This window comes from Rana temporaria, chromosome 2 (genome assembly GCF_905171775.1).
Source record: "Rana temporaria chromosome 2, aRanTem1.1, whole genome shotgun sequence".
In the NCBI taxonomy this organism is placed as follows: Eukaryota; Metazoa; Chordata; class Amphibia; order Anura; family Ranidae; genus Rana; species Rana temporaria.
The window spans coordinates 306,953,017-306,973,557 of record NC_053490.1 but is presented as its reverse complement, the minus strand read 5'-3'; the positions used below and the strand labels follow the sequence as shown (position 1 = coordinate 306,973,557).

General features: G+C 42.7%; 1 protein-coding gene across 1 annotated transcript in view; it reads right to left on the bottom strand.

Moving 5' to 3' along the window:
• The window catches only part of MRPS15 (mitochondrial ribosomal protein S15), a 31,239-nt gene extending 20,146 nt beyond the window's left edge, over positions 1-11,093 (bottom strand). Inside the window, exons 1-4 of the mRNA XM_040337341.1 lie at positions 10,870-11,093; positions 5,770-5,817; positions 4,628-4,703; positions 2,828-2,876 (exon numbers count right to left, since the gene is read on the bottom strand). Of these exons, the coding sequence (XP_040193275.1) occupies positions 2,828-2,876; positions 4,628-4,703; positions 5,770-5,817; positions 10,870-10,999 (303 nt within the window). The 5' untranslated portion in view covers positions 11,000-11,093. The remainder of the gene's footprint in view (positions 1-2,827; positions 2,877-4,627; positions 4,704-5,769; positions 5,818-10,869) is intronic.
• Positions 11,094-20,541: the final 9,448 nt, after the last annotated feature.

Below are 20,541 nucleotides of genomic sequence, written 5' to 3'. Positions count from 1 at the left end.
TGCCAGGCAACGTATAAGGTTTCAGAATACACTCATCCACAGCGCATAACAGTGATTCTCAAAATTCATCAGTTAAACCTAAACTTCATTATTTCTGTAATAAAAAAATGTGAGTATGTTTCCTATGAGTAAGTGGCATGTACAGCCACGCAACACGTAATGAGGAGAGCCGTTGGTGACGTCATCCCGCTCACGGCCGAGAGCGGAGACTATCCTGACATACACGCTACACGCTGTTTGTACAACTGTACTGCAAGTACATTTTATTTATATTAAAATTGTTATAGGTTGTTACACTATGGAGCCTTCATTTTTTATCTGTTGAGCGCCATCCACCCTGGGAGTGTTACTGCTGTGATCTGGGAACCTATACCTGGGAGTGTTACTGCTGTGATCTGGGAACCTATACCTGGGAGCGTTACTGCTGTGATCCGGGAACCAATACCTGGGGGATTGAAGTTAACAGGCTGGCCGTGAGACATCGATTATCAGCGGAATCTGCTGTGCTTGTTAAGCCAGCAGCATTATAGGCTCTTCTTTAGCCTTTTTAAGGTGAGAGGCTTGGGGAAACGGATCACCTTTTCCGCACATTTGCACCGTGGGAACTTTTGTGGATTTTAGTTACACCTGTGTTTAGAGTGGAGCACTTATGCACCTTGGAAATTATTATTGACTGAAGCACTTTGGTTGTGACCTTTTTGAACACTTGATCAATTATTTTATTTGCACGATTGTGCACATAGACTCATTGATCACACTTTGATAGTGGATCATGGTTGGTACTTGTGGTTCTCCACACATTTTTTTTTTATATCACAATTTATTTATCATTCCTGTTTATTTTTTACATCATCATTTCTAGTGCGATTTTGCATTATTTGTTTGGTGGTAATATTCTTACTACCCATTTATTCACGTTTTCACTAAAATCAGTCCTGTTACCCTCCTCATCATCCCGTTGATGGTTGGTGGGCTTATATTGATTAGGAGTGAAACATCATTTCTGGCTCACAGGGATCGCTGGACCCTTTAATTTATATACGGTTTATTATATATTAGCACTTTGTGTATTAGCAAGCGCCATTACCCTCCGCTTTAGTAATATATCTATTTAACGTATTCTTCAAAATGAACCCGGTGCCAGGCAAAGTATAAGGTTTCAGAATACAATCATCCACAGCGCATAACAGTGATTCTCAAAATTCATCAGTTTAACCTTAACTTCATTATTTCTGTGCTATAATAAAAAAATGTGTGATAATATAGTGTAATCAACATAACATTTAAATCCCAAAACTATTAATTTCACAATTGTTATTCTTCATTAAAGAGCTCAGTGCTCAAACTGTATAAGTGCAAAGGTGCTCAAGGTAATAACATGCTGTGAAGTGTTCCACACACCCCTCATGTGGCCTTACTCAGCTGCTGTGCATGCGGGTCTCAAGCACTTATTCCTGGTGAGGAGGGTAGTATGGTATGAAAAGTCTTCAAACTCTGCCTAGTTGGCTGGTGTAATATGATGTCCAATTGTCAGCAATGACTTTGATAACGCCATGTGGCAGGGGCGAAACGCATCAATAGAATTTCTGTTCTCTCAGTAACGTCACGTCCGGTAATGGTGGAATGCACATGGAATCGCGGTGAACCAGGAGGCAATCCAAGCCCTTCCTGGCATTGTATCTGTATTATAGGTGTGTATTTAATTTTTTTTTTAATCAAATAAATGGAAAATACGGCACTATACGAGCGCTCTCCCTCTATTTTGGTCTGGATGAGCGATGGCATTGCTGACAATTAGACATCAAAATACGCAGCCAACTAGGAACAGTCTGAAGACACTTCGTTCAACACTACTGTCCTCACCAGGAATAAGTGCTTGAAACCCTCATGCACACCAGCTGGGGGTCCACACATTCTGGTGAGTAAGAGCACAAGAGGGGTGCCTGGAGCACCTTTTCACTTTTTTTTTTTTTATATATATATATATACAGTTTGAGCACTGATAACTTTAATGAAGAATGGCAATTGTGAAATGAATAGTTTTGGGACTTATGGACTTATATCGATTACACTATATTAACAAAATGTTTTATTATTATAGCACGGAAATAATACAATTTAGGTTTAACTGATGAATTTTGAGAATCACGGTTATGCACTGTGGACGATTGTATTATGAATTTCTGAAGGTTGCTAGACTTTAAACAGCAGCAACAGGAGGATTGGCGGTTTTATGTCAATTCTTTCTATGGTATTTGGAATTTGTATTTCCTAGCGCAAGTTTTTTTGTTGTAGAATAAAGCAAAGATTTACATAACCTACCCTTCTCCCCAGCAGAACACACCTATGTCTCACTTCCCTGACACTTGAACACTGGAAGGAAAGAGAGGAAGCCCTGTGTAAGCTCTAAGTTGTGATTTGCAGCTTACACAAAACGGTCCCTCTCCTTGCCCATACATGACAGCACTGAGCTAATTGTCAAGCAATCGCGCTTGGCGATTGACCAGAATGAGGAAGTTCAACACTTTTGGGGGGATTCAGTGCAACATAATCACGTCCACTTTTTGCCTGGACATCTGGTAGACTAGTGCACGGCTGAGCAATTGTCATTTAAATTCTCGCAGCACGAAAAAGGGAAAAATGGCCTGGGCAAGAAGGTGGTGCAACATGCAGGTTGTAAGGTGGTCAAGATTACATTTCTGTGACACCCAAGGCATATTGATTGTGATACACTATAAAAAGATTTTCCAATGAGAATCAAATCTATTTGACTGATTTTTTTCCCAAACAAAAATAAGATGCAACACTGCTCAAAACAGATACTGACCTGACTTGCCATGTCTAATGACAAAAGCCTTTTGACAACTTCATTAACTCTGGAAGAAAACAAATAGAGAAAACACCTTAAAGTATATGTAAGCCCCCCCAACTTGTAAAACAGCCCATTCAGTTTAAAATAAAAAAGGCAAAACATTTGTGAACAGATATAAAAAAAAAAAAAATTATAAAACATCCTTAATTTCCATTTTGATCACATAATCTCTGCTACATAAGAGCTAGGGGAGGAGAAACAGCAGTACACTGGTCTTCCCAGTGAATAGCTGAAGGGGGGTCAGGCCAATTTTGATCATTGGAGAGGAGCAGGCTGTGTTCCCAGTACAGCTAGAGAACCGACCATGCTGTGCTCTCATGCCTAGTGTAGTCAGATTGTAAAAGGAAAGCAGAGGGACTGGCAGGAACACCAGGGAATTCACACAAATTAATCAACGAGTAAACAGGGTGTTTTTTCAAGTACATAGCACAGCAGGCACAAATCAGGAATATAAAATGTTGAGTTTACATACGCTTTAAATGCAACACTGCAGGATCTTTACTTAGTATACTGCAGACAGATCATAGTTGTGTCCTGTAAGATATGGCTTAATAATGCTGTAAACATTTTATTTTTTGTTCTTTGAATTTTGGAATGGCACATTGATAATGAAATGATTACACTTTAACCCCTAAAATGTTTAGCAGTCCTTCACAATATGAGAGCCAGCTCCAAAAACAAGAATTTTAAGACTTCATTGTATAGGGCAGGTATAGACACTACACTGATGTGGAGGAGAAGGCCTGGCTGTTCTATCGGGTTGAGGTCAGGACTTTATGGACCTTGTTTTGTGCACTGGTACTCAGTCATGTTGGAACAGAAAGGGACCATCCCTAACTGTTCCCACAATGTTGGGAGCATGAAATTGTCCAAAATGTCTTGGTATGCTGACACCTTAAGGCTACTTTCACACTGAGGTGCTTTACAGGCATTTTGGCACTAAACATTGTGCCTGCAAAGCACCTCTCCTGTCACCATAACCCCCCTCCACCAAATGATATGGACCAGTGCGCAAAGTAAGGTCCACAAAGACATTGATGAGTGAGTTTGAGTTCTGACCTCAATCCATAGAACACCTTTGGGATGTATTGGAGCAGAGACTGCGAGCCAGGCCTTCTGCTCCACATCAGTGCCTGGCTTTACAAATGCTCTTCTGGAAGAATGGTCAAACATTCCCATACACACACTCTTAAACCTTGTGGACAGCCTTCCCAGAAGAGTTGAAGCTGTTATAGCTGATAAGGGTGGGCCAACTCAATATTGAACCCTACAGACTAAGACTGGGATGGCAAATTTCATGTGTGTGTGTGTGTGTGTGTATAAAGGCAGGCGTCCCAATATTTTTGGCAAAATAGTGTATATTTACCTTCCAATTGCTTCTCTTCTGCTCCAAACCACTGCTGGCCTACCTGGGAAATGTGCAAAATTTCTGGGTACAGGAGAACATGTGACACACCCACAGTGCAGTGCTTGGTGGCTGAACGCTGCCAGACTTCAGCGCTATCATACATGGGCTGAAGGAGTTATGTGCAACCCTTGTATACCTTTCATCTTTGTTCAGAAAGTTGAATTATACACTGAAATTTTATGGATGCTGGTGCTGTATCAGAGTAGTGGGGACGCAATACAAAGGTGGGCAAAGCATTGATCAACTTCAAGTGTGATAATCTGTGTGGATTTCACTGCTTTGAACAAAATACAGAAATGTCATTACAGAAACAATCACCTAACATCTTTTAACATCATGACACTTACCCTTCTACTTTTTGCACTTCGCCATACTCCTTCTTAAGTAATGTGGCTGGCAAATCATCCAACTGGCTACTAACTCCTGAAGAATAAAAATACATACATATAATAAAAAGAGAAATTTGATGATGGCTTTGTAATCATTATTGTCAACTTCAGGTTTTACATTTTTTGGTAGTAGCTAATCTGCTGAACGTGTTTTGCAAAGTTTGAGGTTTCTCTAGTCATCCAAGTAGCATCCTCAATTCTGAGGCTCAACAGTGAGCACTGGTTCACACTGGGCTGCGGGAGTGAAGCCGTGCGAGTTCAGCTGAACTCGCACCATTTCACTCCCGCTGGCAGTCCCGATTTCAGCCGCGATTTAAGAGACATCTGTGCAGGTTTCTGCACAGATGTCAATGTAAATCGCGGCCCGAAATCGCAAAAAGTAGTACAGGAATTACTTTTTGAAATCGGTGCAGAGTCGCACCGATTAGGACGGTGTAATTGCCGACAATTCTTTTGTGTCAAAGCTTAATTGTACAAGCTGAAGTTGGAAGCTAATTATCTACCATGCACAGCTGCATCAGCTTTTGTACTCTCCAGTTTTAGTAAATCAATCCCAATATATCAGAAACATAGTGCATTTAAACCTATGTGTTTTGAAACAGTGTGGAAAAAAAAACCCGGCTCTGGCGCTGTCATTGGCCATAGCCGCGATGACGTCACTACCGCGTATACGTGCCATTGCTTCGGTTTGCCCCAGTGCGCATGTGCCGATGACATGGGCACATGCAGGGGACATCTCCTAAACCGTTCAGGTTTAGGAGATATCCTGGGAAACTACAGGTAAGCCTTATTATAGGCTAACCTGCATCTTAAAGTGGTCTGTAAGGGTTTACAACCACTTTAATGGTTGACTTACTAAAACTGAAGAGTGCAAAATCTGGTGCAGCTCTGAATAGAAACCAATCAGCTTGCAGGTTTTATTGTCAAAGCTTAATTGAAAAAGCTGAAGTTGGAAGCCGATTGGCTACTATGAACAGCTGCACCAAAATTTGGCACTTCCCAGTTTTAGTAGATCAACCACAATATTTCCATAGCAGAATATTAGTCTTACCAAGTGGTTGACATCATGCATTTTATATTGTTAGTTCCAAAATACTGACCTGTTGTTTTCGTAGCATATGTCCTGGCAACTTGAATAAGATTTGAACCTGAAAAAAAAAAAAAAAAAAAAGAAGAAGATAGCTTATATGTTTGGTGAAGTTCTAAATTATCTTACACAGATCATTACTAATATGATATATTTGATGTGCAAAGAATTTATGTTATATATATACAATTTTTTTTAATGGAAGAAAATACTTCCGTAACTCAGTTATATACAGTGAGGAAAATAAGTATTTGAACACCCTGCTATTTTGCAAGTTCTCCCACTTGGAAATCAGGGAGGGGTCTGAAATTGTCATCGTAGGTGCATGTCCACTGTGAGAGACATAATCAAAAAAAAAAATCCAGAAATCACAATGTATGATTTTTTTAACTATTTATTTGTATGATACAGCTGCAAATAAGTATTTGAACACCTGAGAAAATCAATGTTAATATTTGGTACAGTAGCCTTTGTTTTCAATTACAGAGATCAAACGTTTCTTGTAGTTTTTCACCAGGTTTGCACACACTGGAGGAGGGATTTTGGCCCACTCCTCCACACAGATCTTCTCTAGATCAGTCAGGTTTCTGGGCTGTCGCTGAGAAACACGGAGTTTGAGCTCCCTCCAAAGATTCTCTATTGGGTTTAGGTCTGGAGACTGGCTAGGCCACGCCAGAACCTTGATATGCTTCTTACAGAGCCACTCCTTGGTTATCCTGGCTGTGTGCTTCGGGTCATTGTCATGTTGGAAGACCCAGCCTCGACCCATCTTCAAAGCTCTAACTGAGGGAAGGAGGTTGTTGCCCAAACTCTTGCAATACATGGCCCCGGTCATCCTCTCCTTAATACAGTGCAGTCGCCCTGTCCCATGTGCAGAAAAACACCCCCAAAGCATGATGCTACCACCCCCATGCTTCACAGTAGGGATGGTGTTCTTGGGATGGTACTCATCATTCTTCTTCCTCCAAACACGGTTAGTGGAATTATGACCAAAAAGTTCTATTTTGGTCTCATCTGACCACATGACTTTCTCCCATGACTCCTCTGGATCATCCAAATGGTCATTGGCAAACTTAAGACGGGCCTTGACATGTGCTGGTTTAAGCAGGGGAACCTTCCGTGCCATGCATGATTTCAAACCATGACGTCTTAGTGTATTACCGACAATAACCTTGGAAACGGTGGTCCCAGCTCTTTTCAGGTCATTGACCAGCTCCTCCCGTGTAGTCCTGGGCTGATTTCTCACCTTTCTTAGGATCATCGAGACCCCACGAGGTGAGATTTTGCATGGAGCCCCAGTCCGAGGGAGATTGACAGTCATGTTTAGCTTCTTCCATTTTCTAATGATTGCTCCAACAGTGGACCTTTTTTCACCAAGCTGCTTGGCAATTTCCCCGTAGCCCTTTCCAGCCTTGTGGAGGTGTACAATTTTGTCTCTAGTGTCTTTGGACAGCTCTTTGGTCTTGGCCATGTTAGTAGTTGGATTCTTACTGATTGTATGGGGTGGACAGGTGTCTTTATGCAGCTAATGACCTCAAACAGGTGCATCTAATTCAGGATAATAAATGGAGTGGAGGTGGACATTTTAAAGGCAGACTAACAGGTCTTTGAGGGTCAGAATTCTAGCTGATAGACAGGTGTTCAAATACTTATTTGCAGCTGTATCATACAAATAAATAGTTAAAAAATCATAAATTGTGATTTCTGGAATTTTTTCTTTTGATTATGTCTCTCACAGTGGACATGCACCTACGATGACAATTTCAGACCCCTCCATGATTTCCAAGTGGGAGAACTTGCAAAATAGCAGGGTGTTCAAATACTTATTTTCCTCACTGTACATTGCAAAGAGTTCTATTTCTAGTCAATAGAACTTCCAATAACCTTCTGTGCTAAGTGGCAGGGCCTCCTTGGTGTAATAATTAGCCAACTAACATTACTAACAGTTACTTAGGCCAGCCATAGATGGAGCGAATTTCTTTCCTGCAATCAGGGGTTTCAGGAAAGAAATTCCCCCATCAACACAGACAGTGTTAATAGAGGAATCCCTCCCGCTGTCCCTGCAACCATTCAAACACAGAGGGGTTGATTTACGAAAGGCAAATCCACTCTGCACTACAAGTGCACTTGGAAATGCAGTCACTGTAGATCTGAGGGGAAGATCTGAAATGAGGGGAAGCTCTGCTGATTTTATCATCCAATCATGTGCAAGCTAAAATGCTGTGTTTTATTTTCCTTACATGTCCCCCTCGGATCTACAGCGACTGCACTTCCAAGTGCAATGTGGATTTGCCTTTCGTAAATAAACTCCAGTGCTTCGAACCAGTGAAATCTTCCAACCCTAAGAGCCCTTTCACACTGGAGCGGTGGGGGCGTCAGCGTTAAAGCGGCGCTATTTTTAGCAGTGCTTTACCGTCGTTTTAGCGTCGCTATTTAGCCGCTAACGGGGCGCTTTTAACCCCCGCTAGCAGCCAAAAAAAGGGTTAAAACCAGTCTGGCGGCGCTGCCCATTGATCTCAATAGGCAGGGGCGCTTTAAGAGTGGTGTATTCACCACTCCTACAGCGCCTCAAAGATGTGGCTTGCAGGACTTTTATTTTACCGTCCTGCCAGCACACCACTCCAGTGTGAAAGCCCTTGGGCTTTCACACTGGAGTGAAAGGAGGGGCTCTTTCAGGGCACTTTTCAGGTGCTTTTTTAGCGTTATAGCGCCTGCAAAGCACATCAGTGTGAAAGGGGTCTAAGAAGTCCCAATCATTCCAGAGGAAAGATCCCATTCTTCTATAGCACCAGTCATACCAGATAAATGCAAACAATTCATCAATTAGCGCAACTCACTGTACAAGAGCAGACAGGCAGGTAAGTAACTTTAATGCAGAAGAGACAAAGCATTTTTATTTTAATGCATAGGTTACTATGCAGAGCTGCACCACGTTCCGAGTGCACCAGTTTTAGTAAATCTCGCCCTGTATGTAAATACTGCAGGAGCCTGTGCAGTCCACCCACAATACACTGACTTGCAATGCTCTGCAGGCTTCTAGGCAGTAAAGTAATACATTCATCAGAACAGGGCTTGACAAATCCCGGACGCCAGGTCGCCATGGCGACTAGAAATAGGGTCCTGGCGACTTGACTTGGAAGGGGGGGCAAAAAAAATAATTTTTTTTTTGAGCTGGCACCATCTGGTGGTGAGCCATTGGTATTACAAGTTATTACCACCAGATGTGAGCTGGCGCCATCTGGTGGTGGCCGTTGGTATTACAAGTTAAGCATTACAAGTTAAACGGCAATTCTAATGTAATTTTTCACTATTTTTCACTATTTTCACTGCCATCTTCTTCCCTCTAATTAGAACCCCCAAACATTATATATATTTTTTATCCTAACACCCTAGAGAATAAAATGGCGATCGTTGCAATACTTTCTGTCATGCCGTATTTGCGCAGCGGTCTTACAAGCGCACTTTTTTGGGAAAAAATTATACTTTTTTTAATTAAAAAATAAAACAGTAATGTTATCCCCATTTTTTTTTTTATATTATGAAAGATAATGTTATGCCGAGTAAATTCATACCCAACATGTCACGCTTCAAAATGATGTCCGCTCGTGGAATGGCGACAAACTTTTACCCTTTAAAATCTCCATAGGCGACGTTTAAAAAATTCTACAGGTTGCATGTTTTGAGTTACAGAGAAGGTCTAGAGCTAGAATTATTGCTCTCGATCTACCAATCGCGGCGACACCTCACATGTGTGGTTTGAACACCGTTTACATATGCGGGCGCTTTTCACGTATGTGTTCGCTTCTGCGCGTTTTCTGGCTCCTAACTTTTTTAGCTGGCTCCTAGATTCCAAGCAAATTTGTCAACCCTTGCATCAGAAGATCAGTGTTTTTCTGCAAAGTGCCTGCACATTGGATGTGACTGGATCCTTCTATAACCCCAATCATTGCCAATTCCAAATGCAGCTGTCAGCAGAGAACCTGCAATGGTGCAGCCCCATCAGTGTGGAGTCAGTGATCAGTGTCAGTGTGGAGTCCTCTGTAGGGATAATCCAATGATCGATCAGCACTGTGCCCAATATACAGGCCGCCCATGAGATGTAGAAAGTCAAGGTGCCCCGTACACACACGTTGAAACGCCTCCCGACTCGACATGAAGCTTCAATATCGAAGCAACGCAACTAATTATGTTTTTGTAATGTGAACAGCACAATGTGCTGTCTATTGAAACTTGTGCATAGGCACTTAAACCCCCTTCCTGCCCAGGCCAATTTTCAGCTTTGAGCACTCTCACACTGTGAACTAAACATAACAAACATGTCATACTTACCTGCTCTGTGTAATAGTTTTGCACAGAGCAGCCCCAATCCTCCTCTTCTTGGGTGCCCTGCCGGCTCTCTTGGCGCCCTCCCTCCTGCCGATTGCCCCCACGGCAAGCAGCTTGCTATGGGGGCACCCGAGCTGCAGCTCTGTGTGCTCATTCAGACACGTGGTTTGGCCCCACCCCTCCCTCTCCTAAGTGGCCAACTGACCTCGATTGACAGCAGAAGGAGCCAATGGCGCCACTGCTGTGTCTCAGCCAATCAGGAGGAAGAGTCTCGGATGGCCGAGGCACTTCTGGACATCGCTGGATCGAGATGGGGCTCGAGCAAGTATTAGGGGGGCTGCTGCACACTAAAGGTTTTTTATTTTAATGCATAGGTTACTATGCAGAGCTGCACCACGTTCCGAGTGCACCAGTTTTAGTAAATCTCGCCCTGTATGTAAATACTGCAGGAGCCTGTGCAGTCCACCCACAATACACTGACTGTGCAATGCTCTGCAGGCTTCTAGGCAGTAAAGTAATACATTCATCAGAAGATCAGTGTTTTTCTGCAAAGTGCCTGCACATTGGATGTGACTGGATCCTTCTATATCCCCAATCATTGCCAATTTCAAATGCAGCTGTCAGCAGAGAACCTGCAATGGTGCAGCCCCATGTGTCAGTGTGGAGTCCTCTGTAGGAATAATCCAATGATCGATCAGCACTGTGCCCAATATACAGGCCGCCCATGGGATGTAGAAAGTCAAGGTGCCCCGTACACACACGAGGAGCCCTCCTATCACACACATACCTGCTGAAGGCCGGCTCACCCTCTCTCTGATCCATGGCTGACATCTGACAACCTGCCTTCCTGCAGACAGTAAGTCAGAGCTGACACCCCGGCCCAGGACTTCACACACCGCTCTCCTCAGCCCCAACATTGTCACCAACTCGCCGCTCACTGACAGCTCTCACAAGGGCGCAGACATCTTGTCCAGGCTCCACCAATCGAGCGCAGATCTCTTTGCACGCTGGACTGTCCACTAGAGGGGAGTGCTGAGACACGTCTGTACTCGCTCTGTGTTTTACTTGTACAGTAATGTTTACCTGGTAATAACAGAACCCATAGCTGCCAACTGTCCCTGATTTGGAACAATGTCCCTCTTTCCTCCCCATCTGTCCTTCGTTTTATTCTGATCCATATAGATGTATATAAAATGCACTTTTATCTTTCCCAATGATAAACCTTTCTTCCCATTTTTTAATTGCTGCACTTCAAAAGCCAATATAAAGGAAATAGTAAAAAGAAAAAATTTGTATTCATTTTTTTTCAAACAAATAGAACTTTATTTTGGTGGTATTTAACCACTTCAATACCAGGCACTTACGCACCTTCCTGCCCAAGCCAATTTTCAGCTTTCAGCGCTGTCGCAATTTGAATGACAATTGCGCGGTCATGGTACACTGTACCCATATTTTTTTTATCATGTTGTTCCCACAAATAGAGCTTTCTTTTGGTGGTATTTGACCACCTCTGCAATTTTTATTTTTTGCGCAACAAAGTTTTTCTTTTTGTCTGCTAATTTTTTTGTAAATAAGTACGTTTTCTTCTTCAATTACGGGCACTGATATGGCGCCACTGATGGGCACTGATAAGGCGCCACTGATGGGCACTTGGGCACTGATAAGGCGCGACTGATGGGCACCGATGAGGTGGCACTGATGGGCACTGATGATGGTCACTGATAGGCGGCACTGATGGGCACTGATCAGTGGCATTGATGGGCACTGATAGGCGGCGCTGGTATGCGGCACTGATGGGCACTCATAGGCTCTTTACCGAGATCGGTGTAGCGGTGTGTCAGACTGACACGCCGCACCACCGATCGCTGCGATGCATGCCCCCACGGTCACGGCGGCTGTTATCCTGCTGGATGTCAATGGACGTCCAGTCAGGATACCAGAACCACTTCCCGGATGTCAATCTGCTATTGACCAGGTGGGAAGTGGTTAATCACTGTTGGATTTTTTTTTTTTCTTTAAAAGAAAAAGGAAATTTTTGAAAAAACAAACAAAAATCTGTTTCATATTTTGTTATAAAATTTTGCAAACCGGTAATTTTTCTCCTTCATTGATGTGCACTGATGAGGCTGCATTGATTGGCGGCACTTATGGGCACTCATGGGTGGCACTGATGGGTATTGACAGGCACTGACGATGGGCACTGATAGGCAACACTGATGGGCACTGAAAGGCTGCAATGATGGGTACTTAATCGGCACTGATAGATGGCACTGATGGCACTGGCAGGCATTGCTGATGGGCACTGATTGGCATATCCCTGGTGGTCTAGGGTGGCATACCTGGTGGTCCTGGCGGCATTTTGGTGGTCCTGGGTGGGCATCCAAGGGGGGGCTGCGCTGATAAACAATGTCAGGAGAGCAGCCGATCGGCTCTCCTCTACTCGCGTCTGTCAGACGCGAATGAGGAAAAAACAATCAATGTCTCTTCCTTTTTACATCGTGATCAGCTGTGATTGCGGCTGATCACGTGTTCACCGAGATCGGTGTAGCGGTGTGTCAGACTGACACACTACATCACGGATCACCGCGATGCGCGCGGCAGCTGTTATCCTGCTGGACGTCATATGAAGCCCAAAAAACAAGATAATACAGCGCTAATAACTTGACCTGTGAGAAATATATGTGAAATATATAGCCGAAAATATGAATGAACACAATAGATGAATTAACGATATAGTAATCAATTTAACAAATCCATCCAAATGAAATAAATAAATAAATAATATCGTTAATTCATCTATTGTGTTCATTCATATTTTCGGCTATATATTTCACATATATTTCTCACAGGTCAAGTTATTAGCGCTGTATTATCTTGTTTTTTGTTTCTTTGTTTACTATGGTATTTTAGTAATTAATACTGGCAGCTTTTTACATTTATTTTTATATTCATTTTTTCACGGTTATTTAACCAGTTCCCGACCCCCGCATGTACATATACGTCCACAATATGGCACGTACAGGCACATGGGCGTACACGTACGTCCTCGCCTATTAGCGGGTGGGGGGTCCGATCGGGACCCCCCCCGCTACATGCGGAGGTCGGGTCCGCTCGGGGAGCGATCCGGGACCACGGCGCGGCTATTTGTTTATAGCCGCTCCGTCGCGATCGCTCCCCGGAGCTGAAGAACGGGGAGAGCCGTGTGTAAACACGGCTTCCCCGTCCTTCACTATGGCGGCGCATCGATCGCGTCATTCCCTTTATAGGGAAGACACGATCGATGACTTCATTCCTACAGCCACACCCCCAAACAGTTGTAAACACATACTAGGTGCACCCTAACTCCTACAGCGCCACCTGTGGTTAACTCCCAAACTGCAACTGTCATTTTCACAATAAAGAATGCAATTTAAATGCATTTTTTGCTGTGAAAATGACAATTGTCCCAAAAATGTGTCAAAATTGTCCGAAGTGTCCGCCATAATGTCGCAGTCACGAAAAAAATTGCTGATCGCCGCCATTAGTAGTAAAAAAAAAAAAATTAATAAAAATGCAATAAAACTATCCCCTATTTTGTAAACACTATAAATTGTGCGCAAACCAATCGATAAACGCTTATTGCGATTTTTTTTTACTAAAAATAGGTAGAAGAATACGTATCGGCCTAAACTGAGGAAAAAAAATGTTTTTATATATGTTTTTGGGGGATATTTATTACAGCAAAAAGTAAAAAATATTGCATTTTTTTCAAAATTGTCGCTCTATTTTTGTTTATAGCGCAAAAAATAAAAACCGCAGAGGTGATCAAATACCACCAAAAGAAAGCTCTATTTGTGGGGAAAAAAGGACGCCAGTTTTGTTTGGGAGCCACGTCGCACGACCGCGCAATTGTCTGTTAAAGCGACGCAGTCCCAAACTGTAAAAACCCCTTGGGTCTTTAGGCAGCAATATGGTCCGGGGCTTAAGTGGTTAATTGATTTCACACGTTAGCGCAGTGTTCTTTTTCTGTTTACACAGAGAAATCCCCTGTCATATGAAGCCCAGTCAGGATAACTGAACCACCACCCGGCCGTCATTCTACTATAGGCCGGGTGGAAAGTGGTTAACCAGTGCTTGGCTGGACACTGATAGTCACGCGACTGCTGTATGCTGCTGATGAGAAAAGATATTTAGTAGTTTATATTTACTAAAATAATTGAATTTCCATGCTCCGTGTACTGTGAGAGACCAGATATAGTGAATGCAGGGTCCTGGACTTAGTAACACTTTAAATTGCACATTATGACCATATCAGGTCTATTCATTTTATTTTATTTACAAGCGCTTCCTTTTTTTTTTTTTTTTTACACGCTGCTTTCTAATATAGTTTTTTTACAAGGGTTTGGGCATATTCACCTTTTGGTGCCAGCAGCTGTCCTATTCCCACAAAGCGCCCAGCTTTTTTCTATATTTATTGTCAACTCAACCAGTCTCCTGACTTCTGAGATACTACTGATCAAAGCAAAATGTGTGAGAGCAACGAGATATGATCTTAATAAATGTTCCAAACTTAAAAAGATTGATAATGACTTTAAAAATGACATTACCATGTTAAAGATTATATGAAGTTTTAGTAATTGAGTTTACCCTACTGACCAGGAGCAGGTAGTCTGCAACACCCAGCCTAACAGTTCACAAATACACTGCATTAGAGAAGAAGATGGGGAGGAGAGCACTTTAGGCAATCTGCCTGGCAGCTATGATTTGTCAAGGGATGCCCTATACTATTTTGTTACGTTATTATGATACTTATTAACACCCTCTGCCTACACGATTGTTACATTATGTCCAGTTCTCTGAAGATGGAAATTGCTCCTGACTTTTTCCTGACAGTTATCCATCATCATGATTAGCAACAGAATTGATCCTTTCCTTCCTCAATGTTTCTTTACATTAAAGAGAAGTATTTGTAGCTGCTGACTTTTAATATTAGGGCACTTACCTGTCCAGGAGTCCAGTGGTGTCCTCACCCGAGCTGATTTTACAGTTGGATATCGGGTACTGGCATCACTATCTTGACTATGGGAAACCGGAAGTGAAGCCTTGCGGCTGCGCTTTGTTGGTGGGCTAGCAGCGTGGGAAGGAGGAGGGGGGCCAAACGTCTGGAAAAAACAGGTACCACTCCCCCCAAAATTTGCCAAATGTGGCAGTGGACCGGGGGGGGGGGGGGGGAGTGGAGGTATACAAGTGGAGTTCTCGCCATTTGGGTTGCCAAACTGCCCATCCACCTGTCCATCAGTATGTGACTCTTTTTAGGGTACAATGAGATTGAAAAAGATGTTAGCATAAAGGCAGCTTTCTTAAAGGCAAGCTCTTCACCACAACTAGAAGAGTAACCACTTGCTTACTAGGCACTTAAACCCCCTTCCTGCCCAGGCCAAATTTCAGCTTTGAGAGCTTTCACACTTTGAATGATAATTGCGTGGTAATGCATTACTGTACCCAAATAAAATGTTCTCATTTTTTTTCACACACATAGAGCTTTCTTTTGGTAGTATTTCATCACTGCTGGGTTTTTTATTTTTTGCAAAAAAAAAACAGTTTCATAGTTTTTTTTTTGAAAACAGGTCATTTTTCTCCTTCACTGATGTACGCTGATGAGGCGGCACCGATGGGCACTGATAGGTGACACTGGTGTGCACTGATGAGGTGGCACTGATAGGCGGCACTGAAGGGCACTGATAGGCGGCACTAATAGGTGGCACTGGTGGGCATTGATAGGTGGAACTGGTAGGTGGCACTGGTGGGCACTGATAGGTAGCACTTATATGCACTGGTATGTGGCAATGGTAGGCATTGCATGACAGCAGTGTCTCTCCGTGTTTGGGACTGATGTCCTTCTGACAGAAGCACCACGCGATCAGCTGTAAGGTGTAAGGGGCCGGGATCGGGCCTTTTCTCTGATCTGTTATCAGCCGAGTCTCATTGACTCGTTGATCACCCGAAGGGTGTGCGCAGGGGGCGCATTCTTGGGAGGATGTACATGGACACCTATCTTTCGGCTATAGCGTGGGCGAGAAGTGGTAAATAAAACTAAGCCTAACAACCTCTCCAGCTCTTAAAGAAAGGCTTTGACTTCTTTATAAACTAACTCTCAAATAGTGATTAAACCTGCAGGCAAAGGTTGCAACTTAGTTATTATGGACACCAAACAGTATAAATATATGTGTCTACAAATTCTAAAAATCAGGAACTGGTATAGACCCATCACTGAAACTGTAATAGACCATTATTGTACTGTACTTATACTATAATATTATTTTGAAAGCCTACCAACAAGATACTAAGAGACAAAAATACTTGGAAATTTCTTTACTCCAAGGAACCAAAAATCCCCACATTCTACGCCTTACCCAAAATACCCAAATCTTTTATTCAACCACCCGGTAGACCCATAATATCTGAATGCAATTGTTTGACTGAAAACATGAATAGTCTAGTTGATGATTACTTCAATCTACTGTACATGTAGTAGCATTACACTCCTATATAAAAGATAGAACTTTTAAAAATGACGGAGGGACTTTTTCTCCCCCAAAATGCTTGGCTGGTTGCCATAGACATTGAAAGTTTGTATAATACTATTCCTCATGAGACAGGAATCAAAGTGTTCATTTTTGGATCCTCCCACTACTTCCAGGTACAGCCAACCCGTGGGGAGGGGGGGGCGGTGGGGTGCGAGGGAGCTTTTGACTCGTGATGACATATCTAGTTTACTTAAACATATAAATTCTTGGCATTGATATATAGATGATGTTCTTTTATTTTGGTCAGGCACCAGAGAAGAATTAGAACTGTTCATGAACATTATAATGAATATAACTTGAATTTACTATGACTTGTGATCTCTCCAGAATCGCTTTCTGAACTTGGAAATATTTTTTAATGCAGATGGCTCACTAGGCTCCCCCTCTATAGAAAGCCCTCTGTGGGCAATACCCTCTTGCACGCTAACCAGCTCAAAACCACCCCTATTGAAAAGCATACCATACAGTCAATATGTTTGTATTCAAAGAAAATGCAGTAAAGAGGAAGATTTCTCCAAGGCGGCCTGGGAACTGTGCTCCAGGCTGCCTGATAGGGGGGTATAGCCATACCTGCTTAAAAAAATGATATACTAAAACCAAGAGACAAGAAGGAACTTTATCCAACTAGGTCCAGAAAAAACACCTTACAATCTGCAAGAATGACTACACCGTACAGCAAACAACATAAACAAATTAAGGGAATTCTAACTAAATTCTGGCTCCTATTATTGGCAGACCCTACGATTAATAGATATTTTAAAAAATACCCTGAAATAACCTATAAAAGAGCATCCACTTTGAGAGATCACCTGGTACATTGCCACTACAGAAATACAGAAACCAGTAGGAATCCATTAACTACTTGCCGACCAGCCGCTGCAGTTCTTCAGCGTCAGGTCGGCTCCCCTGCGCGAGAGCTCGTAGCTCTACGTCGGCTCTTGAAGCGGCCACTAGGGGCGTGTGCTTGCGCGCCCCCCACTCGTCCCTGACTCCCGTGCGGGTGCCCGGTGGGCGCGATTGCTCGTTACAGAGCGAGGACCGAGAGCTGTGTGTGTAAACACACAGCTCCCGGTCCTGTCAGGGGAGAAATGCCTGACCATCTGTTTATACAATGTATGAACAGCGATCAGTCATTTCCCCTAGTGAGGCCATCCCCCCTACAGTTAGAACACACCCAGGGAACATACTTAACCCCTTCCCCGCCCCCTAGTGTTAACCTCTTCCCTGCCAGTGGCATTTTTATAGTAATCCAATGCATTTTTATAGCACTGATCTCTATAAAAATGCCAATGGTCCCAAAAATGTGTCAAAAGTGTCCGAAGTGTCCGCCATAATGTCACAGTACCGAAAAAAAATCGCTGATCGACGCCATTACCAGTAAAAAAAAAAATATTAATAAAAATGCCATAAAACGACCCCCTATTTTGTAAACGCTATAACTTTTGCGCAAACCAATCAATAAACGTTTATTGCGATTTTTTTTTTTACGAAAAATATGTAGAAGAATACGTATCGGCCTAAACTGAGGAAAACATTTTTTTTTAATATATTTTTGGGGGATATTTATTAAAGCAAAAAGTAAAAAATATTCATTTTTTTCAAAATTGTCGCTCTATTTTTGTTTATAGCGCAAAAACTAAAAACCGCAGAGGTGATCAAATACCACCAAAAGAAAGCTCTATTTGTGGGAAAAAAGGATGCCAATTTTGTTTGGGAGCCACGTCGCACGACCGCGCAATTGTCAGTTAAATCGACGCAGTGATGAATCGCAAAAAGTGCTCTGGTCTTTGGTCCGGAGGTTAAGTGGTTAAGAACGGGCACATGTGCCTATGGTGGATGTGATGTCTGTCCTTTGATCTTAAATAGCCATGAAATTGTTCTTCCAAATGGCCAAACATACTAAATTAAACACAGGGTTACCTGCTAAACAGTAGGGGGTGCTGTATCGCATGAAATGCCTATGTGGATGTTTCTTCATAGGCAAAACAAAACATAATTTTTTCAAAGAATCAAAGACCAGGTATCCCCCATTAAAAATAAAACTGATGGAAACAGCTGTAAGCAGACATGTTGGTATTTACCATAACTTTGACTTGCATATGATCAAATTCACAGCCCTTGAACACGTACCTACACACACCAGAGGTGGCAATGTTGATCGAACACTGCTACAACTGGAAACTTGCTGAATTCATAATCTCAATGCTGCTCAGGGCAGGCCCAAGACATTGTGCTGCCTAGGCCCAAGAATGAAATGCTACCCCCCCTCCTCCCAAAAAATAAAAATTAACACCCACCAAAAGGCCCCCACATTCATTATTTTATATCATGATAACTAAAATTACATTTATCAGAAAATATATAGTTTTTTCTTTTAGCCTAGGTTCACACTGACAGCAGGAGTGAAATAACGCAAGTTCAGCTGAACTCGCACAATTTAATTTTCGCATGTCAGTCGCATTTCAGTGAATCTGTGCAGGTTTCTGCACAGATGTCTATTGAAATAGCACCACGAAGTCGCCAAAAGTAGTACAGAAACAACTTTTGGGAATCGGTGCGGCGACGCAAATGCAGCGTCGGACCCATTCGAACGGTGCCATTGCCGGCAATAGCCGCCGATTTTATCATGTGATTTGACTTGTCAAATTGCTGCAATGTGAACCAGGGCTCACTACACAGTAAATCTTCTCTTGATGGCATTCGGGTGTGGTAATGCAGCAGCGGAGGCTTCTGTAAACATAGTGTTTGGTAGCAGGGTACTTCTGCATGGCATTTGTTAAGTGTCAGAAGAGTTGCTTAACGCTTAGGTTTTTACATGGTGTAGGTTGTGCCCTTCGAGAAACAAAAAACAAAATTCCCAGCTCACTTACCAGCCAGCCGACAACAAACCAAATTGACCTTGTCTATCAGTTCATGTTAAAACCAAGGGGTTACGTTTGTACACATTTGAAAATATATGCGTAAGCTGCAGCGGCCACGTCACAGCACCCCAGTGTACTGCCATTCGGTGTTTTTGAGGCTTTACAGAGTTTATTGCATGTTTTTTTTGTCTAATTGAAAGTTGGTTATTCAACTACTATTTTTAATGGTTGTCAGTAATCTTGATGCCGTTATGAGCATCTGTGCCAGTATACTACCCCCCCCCCCCCCCCCCCCACAGATAAAAGGTGCATTTGGAGAGGAATATCCCCAAACATTTCCTGAAGTACTAAAGTTATGTTCACATTTAAGCCACCACCCTACTACTTAGTCCTTTCAGTAGGTGTACAATAGCTTGGACTACAAGTGGGGGGGGGGGGGGGGGTCACCATAACACTGATTTATTGGACAGAGCCTGTTATTACTGCACAGTGGAGTAGGACATGGGTTTTTAGTTGATAATGTATGTTTCAAGGCCGTAGGCTTTGTCTCATTTATTTACAAGGATGTAGGTGGTGGAAAAATCGCTGGATGTATGCTTCTGCAGCAGACTTTTCTTATGTGCTTATATTTTGTACAAGGTGTTGTTTTATCCCCACCTTAACTCCGACCTCAATAAGATGCTACCACGTTTTTGCCGAAGCCGTCCTCAAAGCATACTATGAGGAAGGCTTTGACTGGAACGCGATAGCATCTTATTGGATTCTGTCATTGCCTTTGTACAACAATAAAAGTTCCTAATGAAGAAGCAATCGGGTTGCCGGCTCATGTTTACTATGGATATGCAGTGAACGCTATAGCCAGTGCACCAACACTCTGCTCATACACCTTCTGATATAGTGGTAGAGCTTGGGTGAGTCTTTTTGTGTTTCCATTAACCCAGATCTAGTCAATGCATGTATGTTCTGTTGTGGCTAGTGCCTTATAGCTTGCGTTTAATGGGCCGTACAGACGACCGAACATGTCAGCAGACA